General features: G+C 41.3%; 1 protein-coding gene across 1 annotated transcript in view; it reads right to left on the bottom strand.

Annotated features, from left to right (window-relative positions):
- ADSS1 (adenylosuccinate synthase 1) overlaps positions 1–16,724 on the bottom strand; it is a 90,238-nt gene extending 73,514 nt beyond the window's left edge. Inside the window, exon 1 of the mRNA XM_069103714.1 lies at positions 16,367–16,724. Within this exon, the coding sequence (XP_068959815.1) occupies positions 16,367–16,654 (288 nt within the window). The 5' untranslated portion in view covers positions 16,655–16,724. The remainder of the gene's footprint in view (positions 1–16,366) is intronic.
- Positions 16,725–27,133: the final 10,409 nt, after the last annotated feature.

Below are 27,133 nucleotides of genomic sequence, written 5' to 3'. Positions count from 1 at the left end.
TGATGTGAATGGTGCATGTCTAGGGGACAGGGTTGATTCCTCAGTAATCCCAAGTGCTTTCTGCTTTGGGGAGTTGACCGAACCAGGGTATTCTTAAGGTTGAAATACTGTTATCAGGGAAGGTGAGGCTCATCAAAAGGAAGGGTTGTTTGATACTATAGCAAACCTTAAGTACTTTGTACTCTATTGAAGTTGGTGTGGAAAGACTGGAGCTCAACCAGGGTAGTACTAGAAGTCTGGAGGTGACTATATAGGAAGCAGTGCCCACTAGAGAGAGGCATAAACTTTTTGCGGACCCCAGTTCTTTTCCCCTGTTGGAGAGAGGGAGAACTTTCAACCCTGGTGTATGCAGTCACAGAGACGGGTTCACCATAGAGGGAAGGAAAGTTTTCTACTTGTTTCTAGGCTTGGGGCTTTATTCTTTATATTCGGCAAAATAAAGCCTGTCCTATATCCTGTGTATTGTTAACCTGAATGTTTTCATAGAGGCTGGGCCCTTTACCTTTTCTGTACAGACCTGTCTATTCATGGAATGAAATTCTGATGCTCCCGCTATGTGGGCATGCCAGCCAAAGAAAATTATTTGTGAGAAGACTCCCCTCCCCCATCTTGAGTCCAGTTTGTAAAAACCAGCAGCTGTGGTTTTGGGCCACAGATTATATTCTCATTGGCATAAGTGCCTTGCCGTGCCGTGTTCCTGGTCCAACCATGTCAATTAGCTCTAGCCTGGGGATGGGTGCCCCTAAAGTATGGTCTGTCTTGTGGGCTGGGCAGGCTGACCAAGAGACAAGTTTGTTCTGAGAGAGGATCAAGAAAACCATGCCTGAGATTTGCACCTGAGAAGGGTAACAGTAGCAGTAGCTCTGGTAACCTGACCCCTGACCTTCTCCTTCTGTATTTATAATCCTGAGTGACCTCACACTCTGTCCATCAAGAGAGGACTGGCTCTTAAAATAGCTGTGTCAGAGTGTCTCCCCTCAATCACCCAGACAGGTTAAGCCCCAACTAGCCTTAGCTGAGGGAAAAGCCAGGTGGGTTTTCAACTAAGTTGTCTAGGAGGTGACACAGAAACTTCAGAAGGACAGAGAAGAGGCAACCTGCTGAGGTTTGGAGGCAAAGTACACAGCATCTTCCCGGAAGCTCTCTCAAATTCGGGGGATAAGTCAGTTTATCCTCATGCACTGCCCAAAGAGAGTGAACTCTCAATTCAGTTAGGTCAAAAAACCTGACTCAGTCCCATCCTAGGTGGGGAAAGAATGCTTAGGGGAAGTAATTATTATCTTGAAGTATTTGAATAGTTATCCCATGGAAGATCTTGTTGAATTGATGGCTTATTTTGTTCTTTTTGATCTTAGAGGGCAGATTTAGGAGCAACAGAAGTTGCCAAGACAGATTTTGGCTTAATCTAAGGAAATATTAACTAATAATAATATTAATTAATATATCATATAATATATAATAATATGATGACTATTAACTAATAATAATAATGAGAGCCATGCCAAAATTGAATGGTCTATTTTGCAAAACTATTAGTTCTCATTGAAGAATTTCTTCATTCTTCTCTTTTCATGAAGGTTGGAGAAGTAAAATCAGATAATCTAAGAGGAGAAAGGGATCTTAAAAGCTATAGGCTTGCATTATTCACATGCATTTAGTCTGATCATGACCAAGAATTCCTTCTATAACACGGCTCACCAGGGGTTGGTATGTGTTTTTGTTTTTTTCTACCATGCTGTGTTCCCAGGGCTAAGGAAAGGCTAGGATAAAACAAAGTGACATATAACCCCCAAGTCACTTCAGTTTGGGTTTGGACACACACCTTTGTGTGCCAGCTATACTCCTCTTGGTACCACCCTGCTCAGGTGTTTGGCAAGGGGGAGTAAGCAAGGGTCGCAGAGAGAATTGAGAACTGACTTTATACTGAAGGTGTATGGATGGAGAGAAAAAAGGTGGAAAGAGAACAGAAATCAATGAGAGAGAAAATGAAGAGAAAAGGGGAGAGTAGAGAGAAAATAGAACAAAAAGGGGAAAGAACAGAGAGAGGAAGAAAATAAAGAGGAAAGAATAGAGGGGAGGAGAAAAGGAGTGGGTAGAGAGAGAATGAAGAAGAAAGAGAGAATATGGAAAAAAGGGGAGAAGCATGAGAAAGAAAGGACCAGAGATGATTATAGTAATTATATAATTAGGAGGAAGTATGGTAGTGGATATAGAGAAAGATAGAAAATAGAATAGAATGCCCCACAGCTCTTGAATCAAGGGACATGGTTTCAAGCCCGCTGGTGCTTACTGCCTGTGTGACTGTAGGCAGCTCATTTAAACTCTCTGGGCCTCAGTTTCATTTTTATAAAATGAGGAGATTGGACTAAATGGCCTCTATGGTCCCATTCATCTCTAGATTTATGGTTTTATGATAATAGTATTTCCCTCTTCCATAGTGCTTTAAGGTTTGCAAAATGTTTTCCTGATAATAATTAATTTAATAATAAATAATATAAATATCATATTATTTATGTTATATTTATTATAATAGGCATATTATCATTAATTATTATTAGGATATTATTATTATTATTTTACAGATGAGGAAACAAACTCAAAATAGTACAATGACTTGCCCATAGTCACACAGAAGATGTCTGAACTGAGCCAAGCTTCCTGAATCCCAGGACACCGCTCCTATTCTACCCCCTGGCACAATATAACGGGAAAAAGCCCTGCCTATAAAGTGAGACTTGGTTCCAGTTTGAGTAATGACACTTCTTAACACTTAATAGCTATATGACCTTGAGCAAGACGATTTCTCAGATCCTGAAAGTCCAAGTTCTATGTTAAAGGTCTAGTACAACTTTGTCATTATATGTACAAAGGCTCTTCCTTTAATAATTCTGTGTCATTGTAGAACTCAAAACCTAGAAGCAATCTCAGAGATCAACTAGTTCAACACAAAAATGAAGCATGGATTCCCTCTAAAATAGCCCCAGTGAGTGGACCTTGGCCTCTGCTAGAGACCTTCATTATTAAAACCTCATCACTTACTGATACGGCCCATTTCACTTTTTGAATATTCATTTTCCCACATTTTACCCATTGCTCTTATTTCTGTCTCCTAAAAACAAGCAAAACAAATAGAGTCCCTCTTTCACATGACAACCTTATAAACGGTTGTAGAGACATAGGTGATTTTCCTCCACCTCTACCCTAAAACTTTCTTTTATGCATCAAATACTCCCAGTTCCTTAAAATCTTCCTTAAATGATATAGCATTTGGTTCCTTGTCCTAGACCAAGAACTTTGTCTATGTCATTTCCAAACTGTGGTATCCCAAAGGGAACTCTGATCATGGAAAAATATAGGGAGACTATCATCTCCTTTTCTCTGGGCATACCATGCCTCTATTAATTCAACCTAAGATTTCATGAGCATTTTTAACTGTCATGTTATGCTGTTGACTCATGCATAGTTTGTAGCTCATCCACTAAAACTCCCACTCCATGGGATATCAGGCCTTTTTCCTCTATACTACTGGGGAGCGGAACCTCCCCAACATAGCTCTTGTGTCATTAATTTTCTGAACCCAAGTGTAGGACTTTACATTTATCCCTATAAAATTTCATTTCTTAAATTCAGTCCATCATTCTAATCCCAGTTAAAAACCCACCTTCTTTAGGAAGCTTTTTCCCAGCCTCTCAATTCTAGTGCCTTTCCTCTGTTATTTATTATTATCTGATTTTCTGTTTTTATTATATATATTTATATACGCATGTGTGTGTGCGTGTGTGTGTGTGGTTTATCTGTACTTAGTTTTTGCTTGCTGTCTTCTCCCATTAGATTGTGGGCAGGGCAGGGACTGTCCCTTGCCTTTTTTTTTATCCCAAGAACTTGGCACAGTGCCCGAAATATAGGACATGTCTAATAAATGTTTATTGACTGACTGACAAGCCCGATGTTATGTCTCCTCAGCTTCGTTTCACTTGATGTGATCAACATGTCTTCATCCAAGTCTTTGACTAAAATACTGAAGTACACATAAGGCCAATATTCATGTGCCAATCTATTAAAGATCTTCCAGTTAATGAATTGGAATTAACTGGAATTAATTCAAGGCATTCATGAGTTTATTAATCACTACTTTCTAGGTCCAGGCAACTGGCTCCAAATCCATTTATATCAGACAGCCTACATCTCTTCATTTGGTCCACAAGAATATTTTAAGAGACTGCCAAATAACTCACCAAAATCCAAATATGCTGTAGTAGTCATTTGATTGTAATAGTTTACTAGCCCTATCCAAAAAAATTACATCAGTCTGTCAAGATTTTTCCCCCCCAAAGAATCTATGCTCAGAGTAATCACCATTTTCCTTTCTAAATGTTCACAAACCTTGGGGGCGGTTAGGTGATGCAGTGAATGGAACACCAGCCTTGGAGTCAGGAGGACCTGAGTTCAAATCCAAACTCAGACACTTAACACTTACTAGCTGTGTGACCTTGGGCAAGTCACTTAACCCCAATTTCCCTGCCTTCCCCCTTACAAAAAAAAGAAGCAAAAATAAAAAAAAACAAAACAAAAAAACTGTTCACAAACCATACCTTGAGTAATTTTTTTCAGAATTTTGCCAGGAGTTAAATCAAGCTGACTGTGTGAACCACAAATCTGAAGAATTTATCTTTCTTTTTCGAAATGCAGAACATGACACTTGCCTATCTTGTAGCAGCTCTCCCATTTACTACAGATTTTCACAGATGCCCAACACTGGCTCAGCATTCACAGCTGTACTTTTCAATAGCTTAAGATGTAGTTTCTATAGACCTGAAGTGACTGAGGATAGCTAGGGCAGCTCTGAACTGTTTCCCTCAGTTATCTTAGATTTCATTTCCTTGGTAATCATTCCCTCCCCATACTTCTGAGTCTGAAGATCATTCTATTTAGCAAGGGAAATATTTTAAAGCCTCCTAAAGATTGAGGGCAAAAGGAGAAAGGGACGACAGAGGATGAGATGGATAGATAGTGTCATGAAAGCAGCAAACATGGATTTGGAGAGACAGTGGAGGACAGAAGGCCTGGTGTGTTGTGGATAATAGGGTCATGAAGAATAGGACATGACTGAACAAATGAATGATAATGGGAATCTTATAGACATGTTGCTGTGCTTTTGTATCCAGTGTCCAATATTTGCCCTTGCTTCTATCTCCCAGACATGTTTTTCTTTTTCTTTAAAGAAACTCACTTATCCAAACAACAACAAAAATCACATGTGGAACTCTCCTCTTTTTTCAGGCTAAGCATATGCAGTTTTTTCAGCTAATGCTTACTTCACAGGGTTTTCAAGCCTTTTAATCACCTTCATCTGAATACGTTGCACCTGATCATCATAGCATGTGTTATTTGGGCCATGGCCCCTGAGAATCTGAAAGTCTAAATTCCATATTGAAAGTACAAATTTGATATTCTTTGCTCTCAGGTTCTTTCTTTAATGATTCTGTGCCATCACAGACCTAGATACAGTTTTGAGGGGGTCTCCTACTAAATTGTTCTGGCTCATAACCCCAATCAGAGAAACCTTAGGAATGCCTGTATTTGACTCATTTTTGTCTCTCCTACAGGGCCTTCAGGTTCCCATGCAAGCACTCAGGCTATATGATAGATTCAATTTAGAATGGGCTTATAGCTGTTTGACCATCAGAAAAATTCTCCTCCACCTTCCACAGGGTTCTATATAGTCTTTCCAACATACAGTATCAGATTTTGTGGCTCAGGGGTTACTAGAGTCTACCTCACTTCTGGGAGCCACCAAGACCACATAACTCAGAGTACCATGAAAAAGGGTAGCTCCACGTGCCCTCGGTACATCTGTTTCCCTGCTGTGTTGATCTCTCTAGTACTGATAAGAGCAAAATCCTCAGGTTTGTTCCTCCCATCATGCCTCTGTAATTATCATTGTTCAGTGCATGGGGTTCTCTGATAGATAGACCTTGAGCAAAGACAAGGTCCTTGGTTTGATTTTCTCCCACAATTCTCCCATTTCTCTGTCTTTATTGGGCATTGGTTCTTCAGAGTACATAACTTTCTTTCCAGATCCTTGGTATAGTTTGACTTGTCTATCTCTTTCCAGTAATGTCTGTAGATTCTCTCTTATATATGAAAGCAAGCCCAGGACTTCCCTTCAAATAAGGGGGAAGAGGTTTACCTGAACTAGTGGAGAGGGGCTTATCCTCATGCCTTATACCCAATGCCCTTCCTAAAACATAATGCTCAGAATGAAATACAAACCTCCCACTAACGTCTGACCTCATTTTATAGAGGATAATGATGAAGATGACACTCTACATTTCTATATTGCCTTAAGGTTGGCAAACTCCTTACAAAACCACTTTGAAATGGATAGTACAACTTTTATCAAAATAATTTTACCACCGAGGCCCAGAGAGAAATCACGGAATCTCAGAGTTGGAAGGGACTTCAATTTAGTGCCACCCAAACCAAACGTGAACAAAACTCAGTTATGTTACCCCAACGTGGGCAATCTGGCCAGTAGCAGTCAATCATCTGATTCATTTCTCCTCCCTGATACACCTACCCCATACGTTTTGGATGTCTTTAATGTTTCTCCCCATCTACTGTACCTCCTAACAGGAATCTTATAGACATGTTTATATTCATTTTCCAATATTTGCCTTTGCTTGCATCTCCCAGGTTTTTTTTTCTTTAAAGAAATCCATTTATCCAAATTAGTAGTAAAATAAAAATAAGATAAAACATATATAGGAGAATATTTACCAGACAGTGCAAAGTGAAGGAGCTCTCCCACTGGGAGTGAGATAACTCAGTTCAAGCAAAAGAGTCCTGGCTCTTACCCAGAGAAAAATCTAAGCTGATTAATGAGTTTTCTATGTATCCATGTCCGTCTCTTTGGACACTTAGTCCTTTTTATTCCTCATTGTAACTTTTTCTTTTCATGTCTTCAGGTAGCTATGTGACACAGTGGAAACAGTTCTAGACTTAAAACTAGGAAGACCTGGGTTCAGATCCTGTCTCTGATACTTATTGGCTGTGTGACCCTGGGTGAGTCACTTAACTTTGTTGGACCTCAGTTTTCTCATCTATAAAATGGGGGTAATAGCCAACCTCATAAGGCTTCTGTGAGGATCAGATGAAATAACATATAAAGTACCTTGCAAATAAAGTCCTATATAAGTGCTAGCTATTATTAGACCTCCTGTATTGACTTCCCCTGTAATACTTTTGCCCATAGGATCTTATCCTTTCTCTGTATCCTTTGAAATGGGCTCTTTAAAAATTTAGGGTACATTTCAGAGTATCCCTAGCTTTCTTCTTCCGGATCACAAATTTTAAGGTGGAACTATCACTCCCCACCAAAGTTCCCATCGTTGCAACCCCAGGAAATAGCTTTTCCTTATTGGTGAGAATCTAGAGTTTAATTTCCTTTTCACCTTTTGAAGGGTTAAATCATTAGGACAAATCAAGAAACTGGCTGCACTACTTTGACAGAGACAGAGAGCTCCAGTATATATCTAGACTGAGGTCCTTTAGAGCAGAAAGACAGTGGATTGTAATGGATAAAGAGCCATCTTCAGAGCCAGGAACATCTTACTTAGTTCAATTCCTGTCTTTGACATTCAATGGCTTTATTAGCCTGGGCAAGTCATTTAACCTTCAGAACTGCATCTCTAGATGGAATTCTTTCATTCTCATGTTCCCTTTAATAATAAAATCACACGTCTGGTCCCTATCCCTGTCACTAATATATCATGCCTTCATGCCAGGCATCTGAGTCCTTCTAAAAGTTCTCATCTATTTCCTCCTTTTGTCCAAGTGGTCTGTAGTATATTCCCACAAAAATATTGTTTCTATTTTTGCCTTCATTGACCTTCATCCAAAGGGTTTTCATATGCTTCCCTCCTCTGATTCTTGGTTTTCTTCACATTAGTCTATCTATCTCTATCTACCTTAGTATATGATTATAGTTTACATATATATGTATGTATATATATATATATATATGAGAGAGAGAACATAAAATACTACTCTGCCTTCTCCTTTGCCTATCCTATTTCTTCTAAATAAGGCATACCCTTCCAGAGCCATATTTTAGTCATTGGACTCATCCCACTCAAACTCAAAGAGAAGGGAAAAAGACTTGCCCAAGGTTACATGGAAATTCAGTAGCAAAGTTGGAACTGGGACCCCATTCTCCTGATTCTCAGACCAGGGTTTTCCCCATGTACACTCTCTGGTGGAAGCTGACCAGCCCCTCAGCCTGGACTCACTATTCCATCAGCTACTTGGGGCAGGAAGGGGCTGCCAGATAGGATTCTGCCCATTCAGCCCTGTTCCTGCTAATTTCTGTAAAGCCCAGGGACTGGATCCCCAAACCTGCTTCCCAGTCCTCTTCAATCCACTGGTCCACTCCTCTCACTAAAAACTCGATAGCTTTCACGACTGCCTTCTGATGGTTTCCAGACAGGCCTCTATCTGTTCTCATCTGTAACGCAAGTCTAATTCACACCCAAGACCTGACCTGATACATTAAGGTTTTAGATGTTACTTATGCATGCACCAAGTGAACATGCATATTGAAAGTTTTCTCTATGTATGGACATGGAATTTGGACTATACTTTGTAAAATACTTTTATCTTTTCCAATCAAGCAGCGGAGGGCAGTAGAAGGAATACACACCATAGTCCTTTGAATATAATAGGAATTGTTTTATCTTGGGCAAATTCCTTCTACCCTCTGAGCCTCAGTTTCCTCCTTTGTAAAATGATAATGATAATTGTATTACCTACCTTATGGTGGAAAAAGCATTTTGTAAAATATTTTTTTGGTTTGGGTTTTTTGGTAGTTTGGGGATTTCATCAGTGTGAGTAACTCCTCACTCCATGTAGATCAACAACTGGGCTGTAAATCCGAGCTCCAGAGAGTTGCCTGAAGTCCTTTGAAGTTCTCAGTCATGTAACCAGGACCTGAACCCATGTCTTCCTGACACCGAGACCAGGGAGGGCTTGAGATCTCTTACCCCAGCAGTTCTCCAACATTTTGGTCTCAGGACCCTTTTAGGCTCTTACAAATTATTGAGGATCCCTTCCCTTACAATGAGCACTTATTTCTCTGGGGTATAGCTATCAAAATTTACTATATTAGAAATTAACACATCTTAGAATTATTATGAACATAGTTTTGACCTCAAGGACCCTCCTGAAAGAGTCTTAGGACCACACGTTTGGTATATTATGCTGTTTCTTTTGTAAATGTTAAATTATTATTATTGTTGTTGCTGTTATTGTTATTACTATTAGTTTCAGATCTGAATGTCACTTCTCATTTTCTGCCTTGTGGATTATTTAAGGCTGATTTTTAAAGCCAATGCTATTTTTAAAGTATTTTTAATGACCCTGAAGTCTTGGGCAGGAAACAGGAGGATTTGGGACTTCAGTGTTATTATTATCTTTTCTCCCAGCTTGAGGCGGGGGTGGGGGGGAACCCTGGGGGAGAGAGGAGGATGTGGGGACAGAACAAATCAGTAAACATTTATTAAGCACTACTATGTGCCAGGTACTTTGCTAAGAGCTGAGGATACAAAGAATGGCATCAATGCTGTCAGTGCACTCACATCCTAATGGAGAAGACGGCATGCGGACAGCTATATCCTTATATGTTTGTATAAATGGGAGGCCATCTCAGAGGGAAGGAACTGGGAGCAGGGGCTGAGGGGGAGGAGGGAGCAAAGAGCCTCGACTGGGAAAGGGTTCTTGCAAAAGGTGGGATTTTTAACAGATTCTTGAGAGAAACCAGGGAAGTCAGGAGGCAGAGATAGAGACAAAAAACATTTCAGGCATGGGGGACAGCAGTGAAAAGCCATGGATAAAGCTAGCAAAAGAGAGCCAGTTAGGTGGTATAGTGTATAGAAAGCTGGACCTGGAGTCAGGAAGATCTGAATTCAAATCTAGCCTCAGATACGTACTAGCTGTGTGACCCTGGGTAAGTCATTTAACCTTTGCCTCAGTTTTTTTCGATTGTAAAATAGGGGTGATAGTTTATTTCCTTCCCTGTCCCCCATGAAGTCTAGAAATGCTTTGGTAAGTGTGAGGAACAGTAAGAGGCCAGTGTCCCTGGATCATAGAATGATCTTGGAGAGAAATGAAGTGTAAAACATTTAGAAAGGTAGGAAGATACCAGACTGTGAAGGCTTTAAAAGCTCAAAAGGATTTTGTATTTGATCCTGGGGACTTTAGGGAGCACTGGAGTTTATTGAGTAGGGGAGTGACATGGTCAGATCTGTTCTTTAGGAAGATTGTTTTGATAGCTGAGTGAAGGGTGGACTGGACAGGGGATCGATCTGAGTCAGAGAGACCAATTAGGAGGCTATCACAGATAGCCTGGAAGAGAACTGAAAAAAGGCCAATAGACTTGACAGTGGAGAGATGACTGCTAACTTTGGAGAGAGCAATTTTAGTTGGATGATGAGGTTGGAAGTCACACTGAAAAAGAGTATAGAAAGCAATGAGAGTGTGATGTTGGGCAAGTCACTTAACCTCAATTGCCCTCCAAAAAGCAAAAAAAAAAAAAAAAAAGCAATGAGAGGAGAGGAAGTGGAGGTATTTATAGAAGTTTAGCCATGAAAGGAAGGAACAGTATAGCATGACAGCTAGTGAGAAGGTGAGGAATTTTTTTTTGGATAGGAGAGATGTTTGTAGGCAGCAGAAAAACAGCTAGACAATGAAAGACTGATGATTATTAAAAGTGGGGATGATGGAGGGGCAATCTGCTGGAGAAGATAGGATGGAATAGGTGGGGTCAAGGGTGCATGAAGACAGTTCTTCTTGGCAAGGGAAAAAGGGTCAAGTCTTCATATGAAAATGTGTGAAGGAGGAGATAACAGGGTAAGACATGTGAGTGATGTGAGATAATAAGGAGAGGGGAAGATAAAACTCTTGGTGGGCTTTTAAAAACATTTTTTTTGATGAAATATGAGGAAAGGTTCCCAGTGGAGAGGGTGAAGGCTGGGGCTACCATGTGAGGTATAAGGAAGAAGGGATAAAAAGATCTGGAATAGCTACTGTGGTGAGTGGATTAGTGACTCAGTTAAGGACATGTAAAAGGACTTCCTTGTGCCAGAGAGAGGGAGTTGAGATTACATAACGTGGACACACTCAGCATGGTTTTGCGACTTTTCTCCAGCTCTGTTCAGCATCATGGGAATAGGAGTGAAGGCAGTGGATGGTGGAATACAAAGCTGAGGTCTGGTAGGTCAAGATTGGTCACAGGCTAAGGGGGAAAGGCACTTGAGCATGTAGTGGACTTGGTCACCAAGGATTCAAGATAGGAAATTGATAAAAAGGTAACCATAACAGTGGGGATGGCTTGGGAAGGAACTGAGGGGTGGAGAGATTAAAGGTCATGATGAAGATAAAGAATAGGATTGAGCAAAGGGAAAGACAGACTCCTAAAATGCTATGATCAGATAATGGAATTTCATGGTTTATTAAGTAGAATACTTGTGGGTGATGGCAAGATCAAGAGTATGACCATCTCTGTGTGTGGGTGAGATAGGGTAAAGACCACGAAAATAAGTAAACTGAAGAACTGGGAAATTAGGGTGTTAGATGGAGTATTAATGTGTATATTGGAGGCTCCTAATATGAGGGCAAGGAATGAGGTGGAGAGAAAGACTGTGATCCAAGCACTGAACTTATTGAGGAAGGAAGGTGAGTGTCCTAGGGTTGGTGAATAATATCTACAAGAAGCTTGACTGGGTGATAAATATGGATTGAATGAACCTCAAAGGAGAGGTTATTGAATGATGGTAGTAGGATAGTCTGGAAGTGGCAATGGGGATCAAGGACTATTATGAATCTGGTACCATGACTATACCTTCATATGGCATGAATGAAAGTTCAACAGGTTCTGTAAAGGGTGGCCAGATAATCTGTGTCCTCCAGAGGGAGTCAAGTTTCAGTGAGAGCAAGAAGATGGAAAGAGTGAGAAAGGAAAAGGCTTAAGATGAAATCAAATTTGTTACCTATGGAACAGGCATTCCAGAGAGCACAGTGGAAGGATCTGGAATGGGGCATTTTAGGGGGTTTGGGGAGGGTGTTAAGGGGTATGGGAAGAAGGGAACTCAATGGAGGTTGGGGAAGGAAGTTTGTACAGAGTTCAGAATGATGGAGAAAGGGGGGAAGTATGACAGGGTGGGTGTATGCTACCCTTTAAGGAATGAGACCCACTGGCTACAGAGATGATATTAGAGAATGGAGTTTTGTTTTCAGAGTCATGGTTTCTAATATTGGCCCAGTGGGCTCTTGCCAAAGGATGAATGGCATAAGAACTGGGAAGGAAGCTTAACAGGATACTCCTGAACTTGATCAAGAGATTTCTAAATGGGGGAAGAAGGGAAGATGTGAGATAACTGTAATATAGCCCAAATAACACTGGAATCAAGAAACACTGGGTTCAAATCCTGGTTGCTACTTTGCTAACTGTGTAAATTTGGGCAAGTCATTTTCTCTGGGCCTCAGTTTCTTCATCTGTAAAATGGAGATAATAGTAGCTACCTCACAGGAGCGTTTCAGGGAAGGTACTTTGTAAATCTTAAAGTACTATAGAAATGTGAGTTGTCATTGCTCCACTAAGCACAGTGTGGTAACAAACAGACTTGAGATGTTAATACGAAGAAATAAATAGTAGCTTAGAGCTGTGTTACTTTGGGTAAATCTTTTCTTCTCTTGGAAAGTATGCCAGACTAGAAGTCAGGAAGACCTGAATCTGAATCCTGTAGTAATCCAGAAACTTTCTGCCTTTGATGCGACACCAGGAAAACCACTTTCTCTCAGACTCAGTTTCTTCTTCTGTAAAATGGAGATAATAGGAGTGCCTACCATGCAGGGGTGTTGTGAGGATCAGATGAGATAATATATGTATAGTACTTTGAAAATATTAAAGTGCTATATACATTGTACTGTTACTATTATGCAGTATTCTAGGACCCTTCGATTTCTGACATACTGTGATTTTAAAATTCTGTGAATCACAGGTTTGGTGGAATGGAATATAAGATTAAAATCCAGAAATGAAAAGTTTGTATTGCCAGAAGAAGCAAGGTATGTATGTGCGGAGGAGAAGTCAGCAGATAGAGCTACTAGACCATAACTCTACCAGGGAAGATAGATGTTGCATTTCTCTTTGTATCCTCCATAGTGCTGGGTACCATGCCCTGTTCATGTCACTCCCCTACCAAAAAAACCTTCAGTGGCTCCCCATTGTTGTTCAATTATTTCAGTCATTTCTGACTCTTCATGACCCCCATTTGGGATTTTCTTGGCAAAGATACTGGAATAGTTTACCATGTCCTTCTCCAGCTCACTTTACAGATGAGGAAACTGAGGCAGAGTTAAGTGACTTGCCCAGGGTCACACAGCTAGTAAGTGTCTTAGGCCAGATTTGAATTCATGAAGATGTCTTCCTCACTCCAAGCCCAGTGCTCTATCTACTGTGCTGCCTAGCTGCCAGCTCCCCATTGCCTATCAAATAAAGTATAAATTGGTATTCAGTGCTGTCCAATCAGTCTTCGATTCTATATAGCCAACCTTGCCTCACACTACTCCCCTTCATACTATATTCCAGTCAAACTAGACTACTCTTCCTCTTTCCCATCTCTCTGTTTTGATTCAAACCATGCTTCATGGATACCCTCTCCATCACCAGAGCCTCATTAGAATGTAAGCTCCTCAGGAGCAGGGCTGTCTTTTGCCTTTTTTTTTTTTTGTATCCCCAGTGCTTAGCACAGTGCCTAGCAATAGTAGGTATGTAATAAATGCTTATTGACTGTCTAACTACATTACTGTATCATAGCAGTCCTCTCTAATTGGTTCTCTACCTCAAATCTCTCTCTTTCCTCTCCAACCTCCTTACAATGGCCAAGGTGATATTCTTAAAGCATAGTCTGAGCAAGTCACTCCCCTGCCCCAAAATGTTCAATGTCTCTCCATTGCCTCCAGGATCAAATATAAACTCCTTTGTTTGGCACTTAAATTCCTTCACAATCTGACTCCAATATAGGTTTCTAGACTTCCTATAAGAGCACATTAATTCCTTTTACACATTCTACTTTCCAAACAAACTGATCCAAACAGAACCCTCCATCTCCAGTCTCTATATCTCTGTACCTTTTGCACAGGCTCCCCATACCTGGAATTCATTCCTTTCTCACCTCCACTTCTAACTCTAACATCCTTCACGACCCATTTCACCTCTTACATTATTAGCCTTTTTCTGATTCCCCCAGCAGTTGGTTTTCCCCAGCCTCCATCTACCAAATTACTTTGTGTTTTCTATCTATTTTATACAGACCCAGGAAGCCATGGTTTTAAGGATCATTTCTGACTCATATTGGTTGTGTGACCTTGGGCGGGTCATACAACCTCTTAGTACTTTAGGCAACTCCCAGACTATAAATTGCATCCATTTATTGGTAGGTGTGTCCACATCAGGGAGATCTCTGTGAAATCAATCAGTCTGTATCCCTATACATTTTGTATTTGCTTTTATTTCTATATGTTGTTTCCCTCCATATAATGTAAGCTTCTTGAGGGCAGGAACAGTTTCATTTTTGTCATTTTTTGTCCCTATTGTCTAGCATAATAGCTAGAACACAGGAGGGGTTTAATAAATGCATGTTGATTGGATCATTTGTTGAAATCTCTCCTGAGTTCCTGGAGGGCAGAGACTGTCTTTCACCTCCTTGTATCTCCAGTTGTTAGCACCAGTGCCTGGCACATGGAAGGTGCTTAATAAATGTCTTTTTATTGACAACTCCAGGCCTACTCAACTTAAATGCCACCACCTCCATGAAGTCAACTCTGACGCCCCCGAGTGAGAGAAAGTGATAGCTCCATTTTCAGATTTCTCAGAGAATTTTGCCTTCACTCCTTTGTACTTATCTTATGGGGTCATTCATTTGAAGCTGGAAGGGACTTTACAATTCTTTTGAGTTCAAACCCCTTATTTTACACATGAGGAAACTAAGGAATAGAGGGATTAAATACCTTACTCTAGGGTCACCCACCATACTAAGACACTAACCTGTACTAGGCAGGATTTGAATTAGGGTCTTCTTGACTCCAGATCCAATATTTCATTCACTATGCCATCTATTTATTTCACTCCTTTTGCATGACATCTATTTTGTGGCGATAAGCAGTAAGAGGAGAGTTTTGTTATATTCCCAAGCACTTAGCACAAGGATGTGCTTAGTAGATGTTGCTTAAATTGCTGAAATATTCTATTTTAGAGATAAGGAAAATGAGGCACTGTGGCTTTAGAACTGAATCATAAGGGTCATTTAATAAACCTTGTTTCAGACGAAGGAACTGAGGTGAGAGGGCTTAAGTAATTTGCCCAAGTTTACAGAGGTAAGGAACAGAGCCAAGATTCAACCTAGGTCCTCCCTAACTCCAAATCCAGTTTGTGTAGAAGTAAGAGAAGGGAAGGCAGATACCTGACACTAGGCACTGTCCCAGCTCCCTCTTCTCCTCCACCTCCCCCCTACCTCAGGATCTGGTGTCCACAGCTGAGTAGCTTTGGTGGCTTTTGTTTATTTATAGCTCAGCCTTGCACCCCACCCCCTCAGCCTTGTCCCTATCCTTTACCCTCAAGGGAGGAGGAGGCTATTTGGGACTAGGGCCACTCTTGGGGAGGGGGCACTCCTGCAGGGCAACCTCCATCTCCAATCCACACCCACCCCCAGAGGATTGCCCTGAGAAAAGGGATGGGGGACATTCCTCACCAATGGTCTTAACTCTACAGTTCTATGAGGGATTGTCCAGGGGGAAGAGGGTATGGGAATGGAGCAGGGGTGTTAGCAGAATTAGGAAGAAGATAAGAGGAATCCTGGTGAAGAGAGAAATGTGTGTGGAAATCTGTGTAGGTGGTGTCTTCTGGGACGGGAGTAGTTGATGTTTGAGGAAGGGCAGTGAAGGGATTCTCAGGGATCTCTAAAAGCCAGGAAAAGATTTGAAGGGGTTCTTGAGGAAGGATAGAGTCCCAAGTTTCAAGGCACGATTGAGGGCCTCTAGGGAGGTATGTGGGGGTCCTAAGGGTAGGGGATCCGGAGGGTTCGAAGGAGGTGGGGTGGAGGCTCTGGAGGTCTCTGGGGGAAGGAGATGGAGGCCCTGGGGAAGTTATGGGGTCCCAGGAGTTGGGGGTGGGTTTGGAAAAGGGTTTGGGAATAGTCGGGGCCAAGGAGCTGGTCTCCAATAGATAGAGGCCATCGAGAGGAGTGCTGTCCCCCCGACCCCGGTTTCTGGGGGAGGTCTCGGCCCCGCAAGCCCTCGCGCGTGCACGCACCTGGCAGCGGCAGATGACGTCGGCGTCGGTGGCCAGCAGGTCCACCACCTTGCCTTTGCCCTCGTCCCCCCACTGTGCGCCCAGCACCACGGTCACCCTGGAGCCCACGGCCCCTGTCTCCTGCTGCAGCCTCCCGCGCTTCACGCCCCCAGGGCCCGCCGGCCTCTCATTGGGCGTCCGGGGCCCGGACATCTTCGCTGTCTCCGCTGGGCTCCTCCACTGAACTCTGCTCGGCTGCCGCTGCCTGGGTGCTGTCCCCGCGCCCCGAGGTCCCAGCGTCCCGACCATTAAATGGAGCCGGGGACTCCGGGAGGGGGCGGTGACGTCATGTCTGTAACCTCCCGGGCGGGGCGGGGGTGGGGGGAGCCCCTTGGCAGGGCCAGGGCGCCCTGACTGGCAGGGCAGCGGGGGGCATTGAGAGTGGACAGCGGGCATCGCGGATGTGTGTGAAACTCCTCTCCCGGGCAGCCAAATGAACTGGAAAGGGAAACAAGGCTCGAATCCTGACTTTCCTGCTGTGACCTTGGGCAAGTATCTTGCTCTCTTCAGTCCTCATTTCGTCCTCAGTTTGTAGAAGGAGCTGGAAAAGTCATCTACTAGTGGGCTCCCACTTCTAGGGTTCCGCGAATCGCAGGCGGGGGAGAGGGGGAGCTGATAAAGTAATTAAACTCTATTGCTTACTAAATGTATGACCTTGGGCAAGTCTCTTCCCTGGACCTGTTTTATCCTTTGTAAAATGGGGGGGGGGGGGGGGGGGAATCTCCAAGGCTGCTTCCAGCGCTAACATTCCATAATTCTATGAACCTGCCCTTCCCCAAGGGGCACTTCCGGTGCAGACAAGGGGGTTGGGAGGACAGAATAGACGAGCTCTCCTCAGACAGGTACGGCTTGGAAGCCTGCGTGTCTCTAAAGGGCGATACTTAGCCTCCCTTTTCTCTGGTTTCCTTTGCATAATTTTGGCTTTCCCTCTGGTCTACTCCACCAACTTTTACTTGTACCTGAGCATCCCCTTCACCCCCTCCCCCGGTCCCCTCTCTACCCCCCAGGCAACCACTCTCAGTGTGAACTGACTCTTATAGGCAGTAGTAAGTGCGCTGTGCGTTCAGCAAACATCTGTGTGAACAGCACAATGCACTGAGACCCCTGGGATACAAAGATAAAGCCAAAACAAGTTCCAAGGAGCTTACAATCTACTGTGGGTGGGGTGGGGTGGGGAGAGAGAGATCCAAAATACATACAACTAAGTATAAAATATATGCAGAGTTTCCAAGTCATTTCAAGGGGCAGTGCTAATTACTGGGAGATGGGATCAAAGAAGTACAGCCCTTGTCCTCGAAGAGCTTATAGTTTAAGAAGGATTTGTAACACAAGGTAGAAAGTGATTGGACAAGAGATCACTTTCACTGGGAGAATCGGGGAAGATGTCGGGGTGGAGATGGCACCTGAGTGGAGGACCTTAAAAGAAGGAAAGTGCTCCAGTGGAATAAAGGTAGTTAGACAGGCGATGACTCAGACATATCAGAGTTCAGTTTGATTGAAGTGCAATGTACAGGAAGGGGGAGTAACTTGAGATGTCCAGACAAGTAAGATGGAGTTGCATGTCAATGTTGTGTTTTGTTTTTATAAGTCACAGAAGGTTTTTGAGTAGACAAGTGATGTGAGAGAAGAATATTAAGAAGATAATTCAAGTAGCATTTGATTATTAATTGGAGAGAGTGGAACTGAAGGCCAGAACACCAATTAGAAAGCTGCTACCGTATTCCCAGTGAAGGACTTTGAAGTAGGGTCTGTACTGGAGTGGCTTCAGTCAGAGGAAGGGAGGGGAGAGATGTATTTTTAAAAATATTATGTTGTATTTTTAAAAAATCCAGAGGATTAACTGACTGATCATATGTGTGTGTGAAGGAAAAGGAGGAACCAAAGATAACTCTAGCTTGGACACTGGAGAGGATTGTGGTGCCTTCAAAAGAAAGAGTTGGAAGAAAAGGCAGATTTGGGGAAGGAAGAGGATGAATTTAGTTTTTGACTTGTTGAATTTGATACCAATGGCAGTCAGAGGTGGGCACAAGGGACTAGGGCTGGACATATAGATTTGGGAATTGTTGAGATCACCAAGGGAAAGGGAAAAAAAGGCTAAGAACAGAACCTTGGAAGATACCTACAGATAAAGAGAGAAAGAAGGTAAGGCAGCTCAGAGTGGCTCAGGAGAGCCAATTATTAAATTTTCAGAGTGTACATTTATATTTCAGAAATTGACAAATGCTACAAATTAGGGCTTGATTTATTTTTTTATTGATTGTCTAGACTTAAGAAAGTGATGGAGAAAATTCAGATTAAACTTAAAAATGTGTCCTACATATATATTTTTTCAGAGCATGTTGTTCAATATTTACCAGCACACACCTGAGGTGAACCATGGATGTGCAGCATCATGTAAGCCAAGGAATAATGATGATGGTAATAGCTCATATTTGTATAGCATTTTAATGTTTACAAAGCACTTTACCTCTCAGTAGTCCTGTGAAAGAGGTGATGGAAGGATTATCCTCATTTTACAAATGAAGAAACTGAAAGAAGAAGGTATTTACTCAGGATCCCATAAGAGTTAGAGCCTGCTCTTCAAGCCTGGTTGTCTAACATTTAGTCCAGTGCTTTTTCCATGCAACCAAGTGGTCCAGCTCCTTTATGCCTTCTTTTGGCTCACAAGATGATAGGCTCCCAGATTAGAGTTGGATGAAAACTTACAAGTTATCTATTCCAGCCCCTGCTTTTACAGACAGGTTAGGAAACTGAGGCCCACAGACCTATGGATGTTAAGTGACTCACTCAGGGTAGTATGTAGCAGAGCCAGTGTTTGAACTTAGGTCCTATGATTTTCAAATCTAGTTCTCTTTCACATACCATCTGGGCCTCCTAGATTTTAAGAGCTAATTGCAACTTTTAATTCAATTCAACAATGAACTGAGCTTGGTACTATGCTAGGGACTGGGAATAAAAAAAATAGAGATGATCTGAGGAGTTCCCTGATCAATCTGATATGCTTATAAAATGATGAACTTTTATATAAGACTTGAATTTTCTCCCATGGATTGGGAATGAATTGATTGAATTGTGTGATTCAGAGCCATTGGTATGTGTATACCCTATAAAAAGGACCCTTCACTGGAGAGTTGGTATTTTCCCTCCTTTTTGGAGAGATTAGGAGAAAACCAAGAACAGATTTTGGTCTTAGAGACCCTCCCTCCTCAACCCGTGAGGACACTCTCTCAACACAAGAGATGGCAGCAACTTTGGTAGGAGATCATGATGAGGCAGCAAAGAAAGCTGAAGAGGGGCCATATAGGAAGAAGAACCAAGAGGGAACAATATCATGGAAACCAGAAGAAGAGAGAATAAGCAGGGAGATAGAGTAACCACCAGTGTTCAAAGCTGCATTGGGGTCATTTGATCTGATTCAGTTAAATATTGGTTAAGCACTTTGTATGTATGGTACTTATGCTAGAATATCACAGATTAAACATGCATATAAATACAGTCTCTGTCCTCAAGGAGCTTAACATCTAACAGAGGCCATGTGAAATTCACAAATATCAATAATAAAAAATAGAAAGAGCAAAGGAGAGATCCAGAAAAGGAGCTCTAGGAAAATTGGAAGGGGAAGAGATCACTTTCAACTGGGAAGACCAGGAATAGTTTCATGGAGGAGTTGACAGCAGAGATGGGCCTTGGAAGGAGAGAAGGATTTCAACAGGCAGAGATGCAAAGAGCATGTGTAAGCACCAGGATAGGAGGGCAAGTGAGATCGGGGAAGAGTGAGCAGCTCTTTCTAGTTAGAACATGATGTTGAGTAGAGTGAAGTGTCTGCAAAGGTAGATTGGAACCAGATGATAGGGGATTTTGAATGCCAGGATAAGGAGTGTGTTTTTAATCCTAAAAGTAATGCAATTATTAGAATTGTCTTCATGTTGAGTCTGTCTGGTCTCCTGAAACTTCCACCTACTGTCCCTGGTCTTGCTTTCTGGGGCCAAGCAGAACAAATCTAATCCTCTTCTTCTACAGGACAGTACTATAAATACTTGAAAAGAGATCACAACCTATCTTCTCCTTTCTTTCTCTTTACTGTCCCCCACCTCAACTCCAAGTGTTCTTTTCCCGTGGGGAACATCTCCAGTTCCTTCAATTAATTCTCCCATGTTATAATAATAATAATAATAATACTAAAAATGATAGCTAGCATTTACATAGCACTTTAATGTGTGCAGAGTGCAAAGTTAGGTGCTATTATTACCTCCAATTTATTGAGAAGGAAAATGAGGCTGAGAGGTTGTAATTTGCCCGAGACCACACAGTCAGTAGATATCTGAGACAAGATTTGAACTCAGGTCTTCCTAAGTCCAAGTTCAGAGCTCTAATTACTATGCCACTTAGCTTCTGTCTCCTCATCAGCTTAGATGACTTTCTCTGAATATCCTTTGGTTTGATGATGTCCTTTCTAAAAGGGGCCCTAATTTCAGAAATTCCTGGGAAAACTTACATGAAGTGATACTGAGGGAAGGAAGCAAAACCAGGAAAACATTGTACATAGTAACAATGTTACTATGTACAATAACATAACAAACAAACACAGTAACACTGTGCATTGATTAACTATGATAGACTTAGCTCTTCTCAGTAATACAATGATCCAAGAAAATTCTAAGACACACGATGGAAAATGTTGTCCACATTCAGAGAAAGAAATATAGAGTCTAAATACAGGTTGAAGTATACTATTTTCACTTTTTTTCTTTCTCATGGTTTTTCCCTTTTGTTCTTATTCTTCCTTCATAGTACAACTAATATGGAAATATATTTTACATGATTGTACGTATATGATCTATATTAAATTGCTTGCTGTCATGGGATAGAGGGATGGGAAAAATTTGGCACTCAAAACCTTACAAAAATGAATGTTAAAAACTATCTTTACATCTAATTGGAAAAAAATAAATACTATTAAGTATTAAATAAATAAATAAAAGGGGGCCCTATAGGACCAGCTAGGTGGTGCAGTGGCCCTGGCATCAGGAGGACCTGAGTTCAAATCTGGCCTCAGACATTTTCTAGTTGTGTGACCGTGGGTAAGTCACTTAACCCTGATTGCCCCTCCCCCCCCCCAAAAAAAGCAAAATGTGGCCTTATAATTTAACACACTTCAAATGAGTGACCAGGGTCATGGCTAGTACTGGACATAATGATGGAATGATGCTGGGAGCCAATGAGGGCTATAGGACTTCCCAGACTAAGTCCCAACCCTGATCCCCAACTAAGCCATTAACCTCATCGCAAGCATTCCCTTAGTCACAAGAGGGACTGCTTCTTCTTTGTATTTACATAAGGCTGAGAAGATTAAAACTGATCCTGTATAATTTTCTTATTCATCCTACTTATAATTTATTGATTTTGTCCTGTAACTGTTTAGATTATGACCATTTTTCTCTTAACTTGGTTCATAGATCCAGCTGGCCTATAATGAATTGAAAGGAGCAGATATTGGTTTAGCATTTTATATTCAATTGTTATTTCTATTCTGTATTTTATGTTATTCCACTCTGTAAGGGATGCTATTTTGTAACCGTATTTTGTATTCCATGTAACAAGTCTAATCCTTGTTTTTGTCTCTAAGTTCACAAGTTCAGACTCTCAATTGCCCTCTTTGTGGCTGGATGTATAAGCTATAGCTCTCCCATAAACACTGCTAAGTAAAAGAATTTCTCATGGGAAACATCTCAGACGCACCTGAAAATGATGCCTGCCAAGAGAAGTTTGTTACATCATGTAACTTCAGATTCTGGGAAGCTGGAGTGATATCTGTGTGTTATCCTGAGAACCAGATTAAGTTGACCTTGTCCCATGCTAAGCCCCCATCCTTATAAATTTCAGATGACTTTATCTTAAGCCCAGGTGCCTCCAAGACTGGTACTCCTGTCTGGCATCTCTGACTTTAAGATGCAGCTGGACTCCATAAATTCACAAAAGCATTCCTTAGAGACAGAGAGGGGTGAGCCTGATTTCCCACATGTATTTGTGCCCTCTTCTTAATGTAACTAATAATCATTTCCTAAATCCATGATGTTATCAGTCCTACAACCAATGGTGATTTTTTTTGCTCTCTTCTTTGTTCTATGCTTATGAAAATGTAATACATCTCTAATTTGGGATCTTTTGGCTGCTAGCAGGGCCAACAGATCTGCTTTGTTGCTTGGTAGCACCCCCATTAATAAAACATAATTTTGCTCAAAGAAAGCTTCTCTCGATTTACCCTCTTGTAAAATTCCAATTGAAACAAGGCATTCCCCATATCTACAAAGTACTTTTTATATCTACCTTTTAAATTCCCTTCCTTCTGGTATTACATCCTCTAAAAAACACCCCACAACAAAATGTGACCCTATAACTTTTTAAAATTTATTTTTTTTTAGTTTTCAACATTCATTTCCATAAGGTTTTGAGTTACAAATTTCCTCTCCATCTCTCCCCTACCCACCACCTCAAGATAGCAAGCCTACTGAATACCCCTTCCCCCATCTGTTCTCTCTTATATCCTCTCCCATTCTCCCTTACTTTCTTGTAGGGCAAGATGGATTTCTATACCCCATTGCTTGTATATCTTATTCCCTGATTCCATGTAAAAAAAACAATTTTTAACATTTTGTGGCCTTATAATTTAACAAAACACTTCAGATGGGTGACCAGGGCCATGGTTAGAACTGGAGATAATGATGGAATGGTGATGAGAGCCAATGAAGGCTATAGGACTTCCCAGACTAAGTCCCAACCCTGGTCCCCAACTAAGCCATTAACCTCATCACAAACATTCCCTTTGTCACAAGAGGGACTGCTTCTTCTTTGCATTTGCATAAGGCTGAGAAGATTAAAATTGATCTTGTATAATTTTCTTATTCATCCTATTTATAATCAATTGATTTTGATCTGTAACTGTTTATGTTATAGGATTTACCCTCCCTTGATTTACTTTTTTGTAAAACTCTAATTGAAACAAGGCATTCCCCAGATCTAGAAAGTAGTTTTTACAACTACCTTTCAAGTTCCCTTCCTTCTGGGCTCAGGCATTATGTCCTCTATGAAGCCTTGTCTTAACTCTTTTTTTTTTTTTAAAGCAATTGGGGTTAAGTAATTTGCTCAAGGTTACACGGCCAGTTATTTCTGGGTGTGGTGCTGAGTGTCTGAGCCTGGATTTGATCCCCAGGTCATCCCGACACTGGAGCTGGTGCTCTTACTCGCTGAGCCACCTGGCCACCTCCTTCTCTTAACTCTTGACTAAGTCAAACAGCCTGCATTTCTATCTCCAGTACCTAGCACAGTTCTACTGAACTTCCCTATTTCTGTAGAGGATACCACCATACTATCCACTATACTGTCCTCAGCTCCTCACTCTCCCTAGTCCCAATCTGTTGCCAAATCTTGCTCTCTGTATTCCCACAATATTTCCTTTCTTGCTACTTATATAGCTGTTACCTTATTTATTATTATTATTTTATTTTCTAAAAGGGGCCCTAATTTCAGAAATTCCTGGGAAAACTTACATGAAGTGATACTGAGGGAAGGAAGCAAAACCAGGAAAACATTGTACATAGTAACAATGTTACTATGTACAATAACATAACAAACAAACACAGTAACACTGTGCATTGATTAACTATGATAGACTTAGCTCTTCTCAGTATATTATACTATTAGTATTTATATTATATATTATTATACTATTATATATATATATATATATATATATATATACTCAGTATATTATACTATTATAGTATTAAGGGAGCTTAGGTTTTCATCAGTTTTCATGAATCCTATTGCAAGTCTATGGGCCTCAAGTCTCTCCCCACTCCATTCTATTCTCCATTGAGCTGCCAGAGGGATTTCCTTTAAGCATAGATCTTGCTTTGTCACTTTTCTTTTCAATAAATTCCAGTGACTCCCTACTGTCTCTAGAATCAAATGTAAATTCCCCTATTAGACTTTTAAAGTCCTTCACAAACTGGCCTCAACCTATCTTTCCACACTCATCAAATTTTATTTCCTTTCCAATACTATGCAGTCTCTCTGTTCTTCACCCACAGCCTCCCATCTGTGGTAATCTTCTATGTTTATAATGCACTTTCTTCTCATCTCTACTTTATAGAAGTCCTCACTTCAAGATAATGCTAAGGCATCACCTCCTCTATAAAGGTTTACCTCCCCCCCCCACCCCGCCAATGTCATTCTTTTACTGACTACCTTGAATTTAACTATCTTGTATTTATTTTGCATACATTTTATGTATGCATATATATATGTGTACATATATATGTATGTGTGTATATAAATATCTATATATATGCATATATGTATAGTCTCCTCTGATGGGATATAAGTTCCTTAAGGAAAAGGATTCTCTTGAAGGGATTCTTTGTATCTCCAGTACCTAGCACAGAGCTTGACACATAGTAGGTGCTTAATAAATGAAGGTTATGGCAGGCTCAGCAAGTAAGAGCACCAGCCCCAGTGTTGGGATGACCTGGGGATCAAATCTGGGCTCAGATACTTAGCACCACATCCAGAAATAACTGGCTGTGTAACCTTGAGCAAGTTACTCAACCCCAATTGCTTTAAAAAAAATAAATAAATGCAGGTTATTTGATGGAACTAGGACTTTGGGGTGGCAAGAGTATTAAGAGAATATATAAGATACTATGGTAGCTATGGGGTATTGGGAGATCACAGAGGATCAGGGGAAGCACAGGACATTTGAGAGGGCACAGAGTATTAAGGGAGCCATATATTTTCAATGACCCAAATCACTGGGGGGATACTACATTAGAATAGGGCATTATGGTAGATATAGGGCAATACAAGGAAAAGAAGGTATTATACCTTATAGTAGATTCAAGGCATTAGGGCAATCAGAGGAATTATGAGGACACAGTGTCAAGGGAAGCATGGAGGGTTAGATGGGGAGTCATAGCATTAAGGGATTCCTAGAGCATAGCAGCAGGTACATCTCCCACTTAGACTACTGCAGTAGCCTCCTCTTGGGTTCCCTGGCTCAAATCTCTCCTCTCTCCAGTCCATATTCTATTCCTTTGACCATAAATCTCTGATGGCTCCCTTTTTCCTTGGACCAAATACAGACTCCTCTGCTTGGCATGTAAAGCCCTCTCCATCTAACTCTGACCTACCTTTCCAAGCTTCTTATACAACAATTCATGCATACTTCCTCCAAACATCCGAGTTTGGTTGTTCCTCACACATGACATTCCATAGTCGTTCTCTATACCTTTTGTATTGTCTGTTTCCAGGCCTAAAATCTACTCCTTTTTCATCTCTCTCTCTAAGAATCCCTAGTTTCTTTCAAAATTCAACCCAAATACTACCATTTCCTCATTGGTACTTCCCTACATCTCACTTACCTTGTGTATATTTGTATGGGGCAACTAAGTGGTTCAGTGGAGAGAGTACTTAGCTGTCCTACTCAGCACATAGTAGGCCTTTATTAAGTATTTTTTGATTAATTAGTACAGAGAGTTAGAGCTACTAGAAAGAAAAAAAGACATTAGGGGAAATACAGTTTTATAATATACTAGATTCATATATATTCATATATATAATATACTAGATTAATATATATATATATATGAACATATAGGAATTCATATATATATGTATATAAAATACTAGATATAGGGCATGGGATGGTGGTAGTGGTAGTATATTGGAGTACATAGGACTTTATGGTAGATATCAGAGCCAGCTAGGTAGCACAGTGAATAGATTACAGGGCCTGGAGTCAGAAAGACTTATCTTCCTGAGTTCAAATTTGGCCTCAGACACTTCCTAGTTGTGTGACCCTGGGCAAGTCACTTCACCCTGTTTGCCTCAGTTTCCTCATCTGGAAAATGAGCTGGAGAAGGAAATGGCAAACCACTTCAGTAACTTTGCCAAGAAAAGCCCAAATGGGGTCATGAAGAGACAGACATGACTGAAAATCGACTGAATAACAATAACAAAAATGGTAGATATAGGGCATTGGGGGAGGAACAGTCTGTTGGTGAGGGGCAGAGGGTAATGGGAGGGTATATGATGTCAGGGGAACACAAGACCTCATGGGAGGAATGGGGCATTATCATATAGGAGATCAGGGTATAATGGGACACAGAGTATTAGAAACGACACAGATTTAAAGGAAGTCACAGGTTTCTGGAGGAGACTAAGGTATTAGGGGAGGCATAGTGGGTGAGAGGAGACATAAGGGAGGCACAGGATGTTGGAGGAGGTGCAGAACAGAAGGGTGGCATAGGGTACTTTGGCAAGAATGTGGTGTTACAGGAGGCAGAGGGTGTTAAGTGAATTATAGGGTATTAGGAGATAGGGTGTTTTTTTCCTGAGATGGGGGCAGTTCACAGGGTGTTTGGGAAGGCACAGGGCATTAAGGAGGACACATACCACAGGCTTGTTGTGGAAGCAGGAAATTAGGAGCATACAGGGCATCATCTGAGGTACAGCCAAATTAGGGAAGTGACAGTGCATGAGGGGAGACATTTGTGGACCTACAGGGTTTTCTTGGGGTGGCATGAGGCATTTTGAAAAGCACAGGAGCTCAGGAGTATAGGACATTTGGGGAGATAAGAGTTCAAAAAGACAGATGACATTAGGAAAATCATGGATTGTTAGGGTATATGTGGTATTAGGGAAGACAAGAATGTTAGAGGAGGCATAGAA

The sequence above is a fragment of the Petaurus breviceps genome, unplaced genomic scaffold, assembly GCF_028583685.1.
Source record: "Petaurus breviceps papuanus isolate PSGF00001 unplaced genomic scaffold, PetGlider_PUasm1.0 64, whole genome shotgun sequence".
NCBI lineage: Eukaryota > Metazoa > Chordata > Mammalia > Diprotodontia > Petauridae > Petaurus > Petaurus breviceps.
The sequence above is the reverse complement of the archived record's forward strand: the minus strand, read 5'-3'. Positions and strand labels throughout refer to the sequence as shown.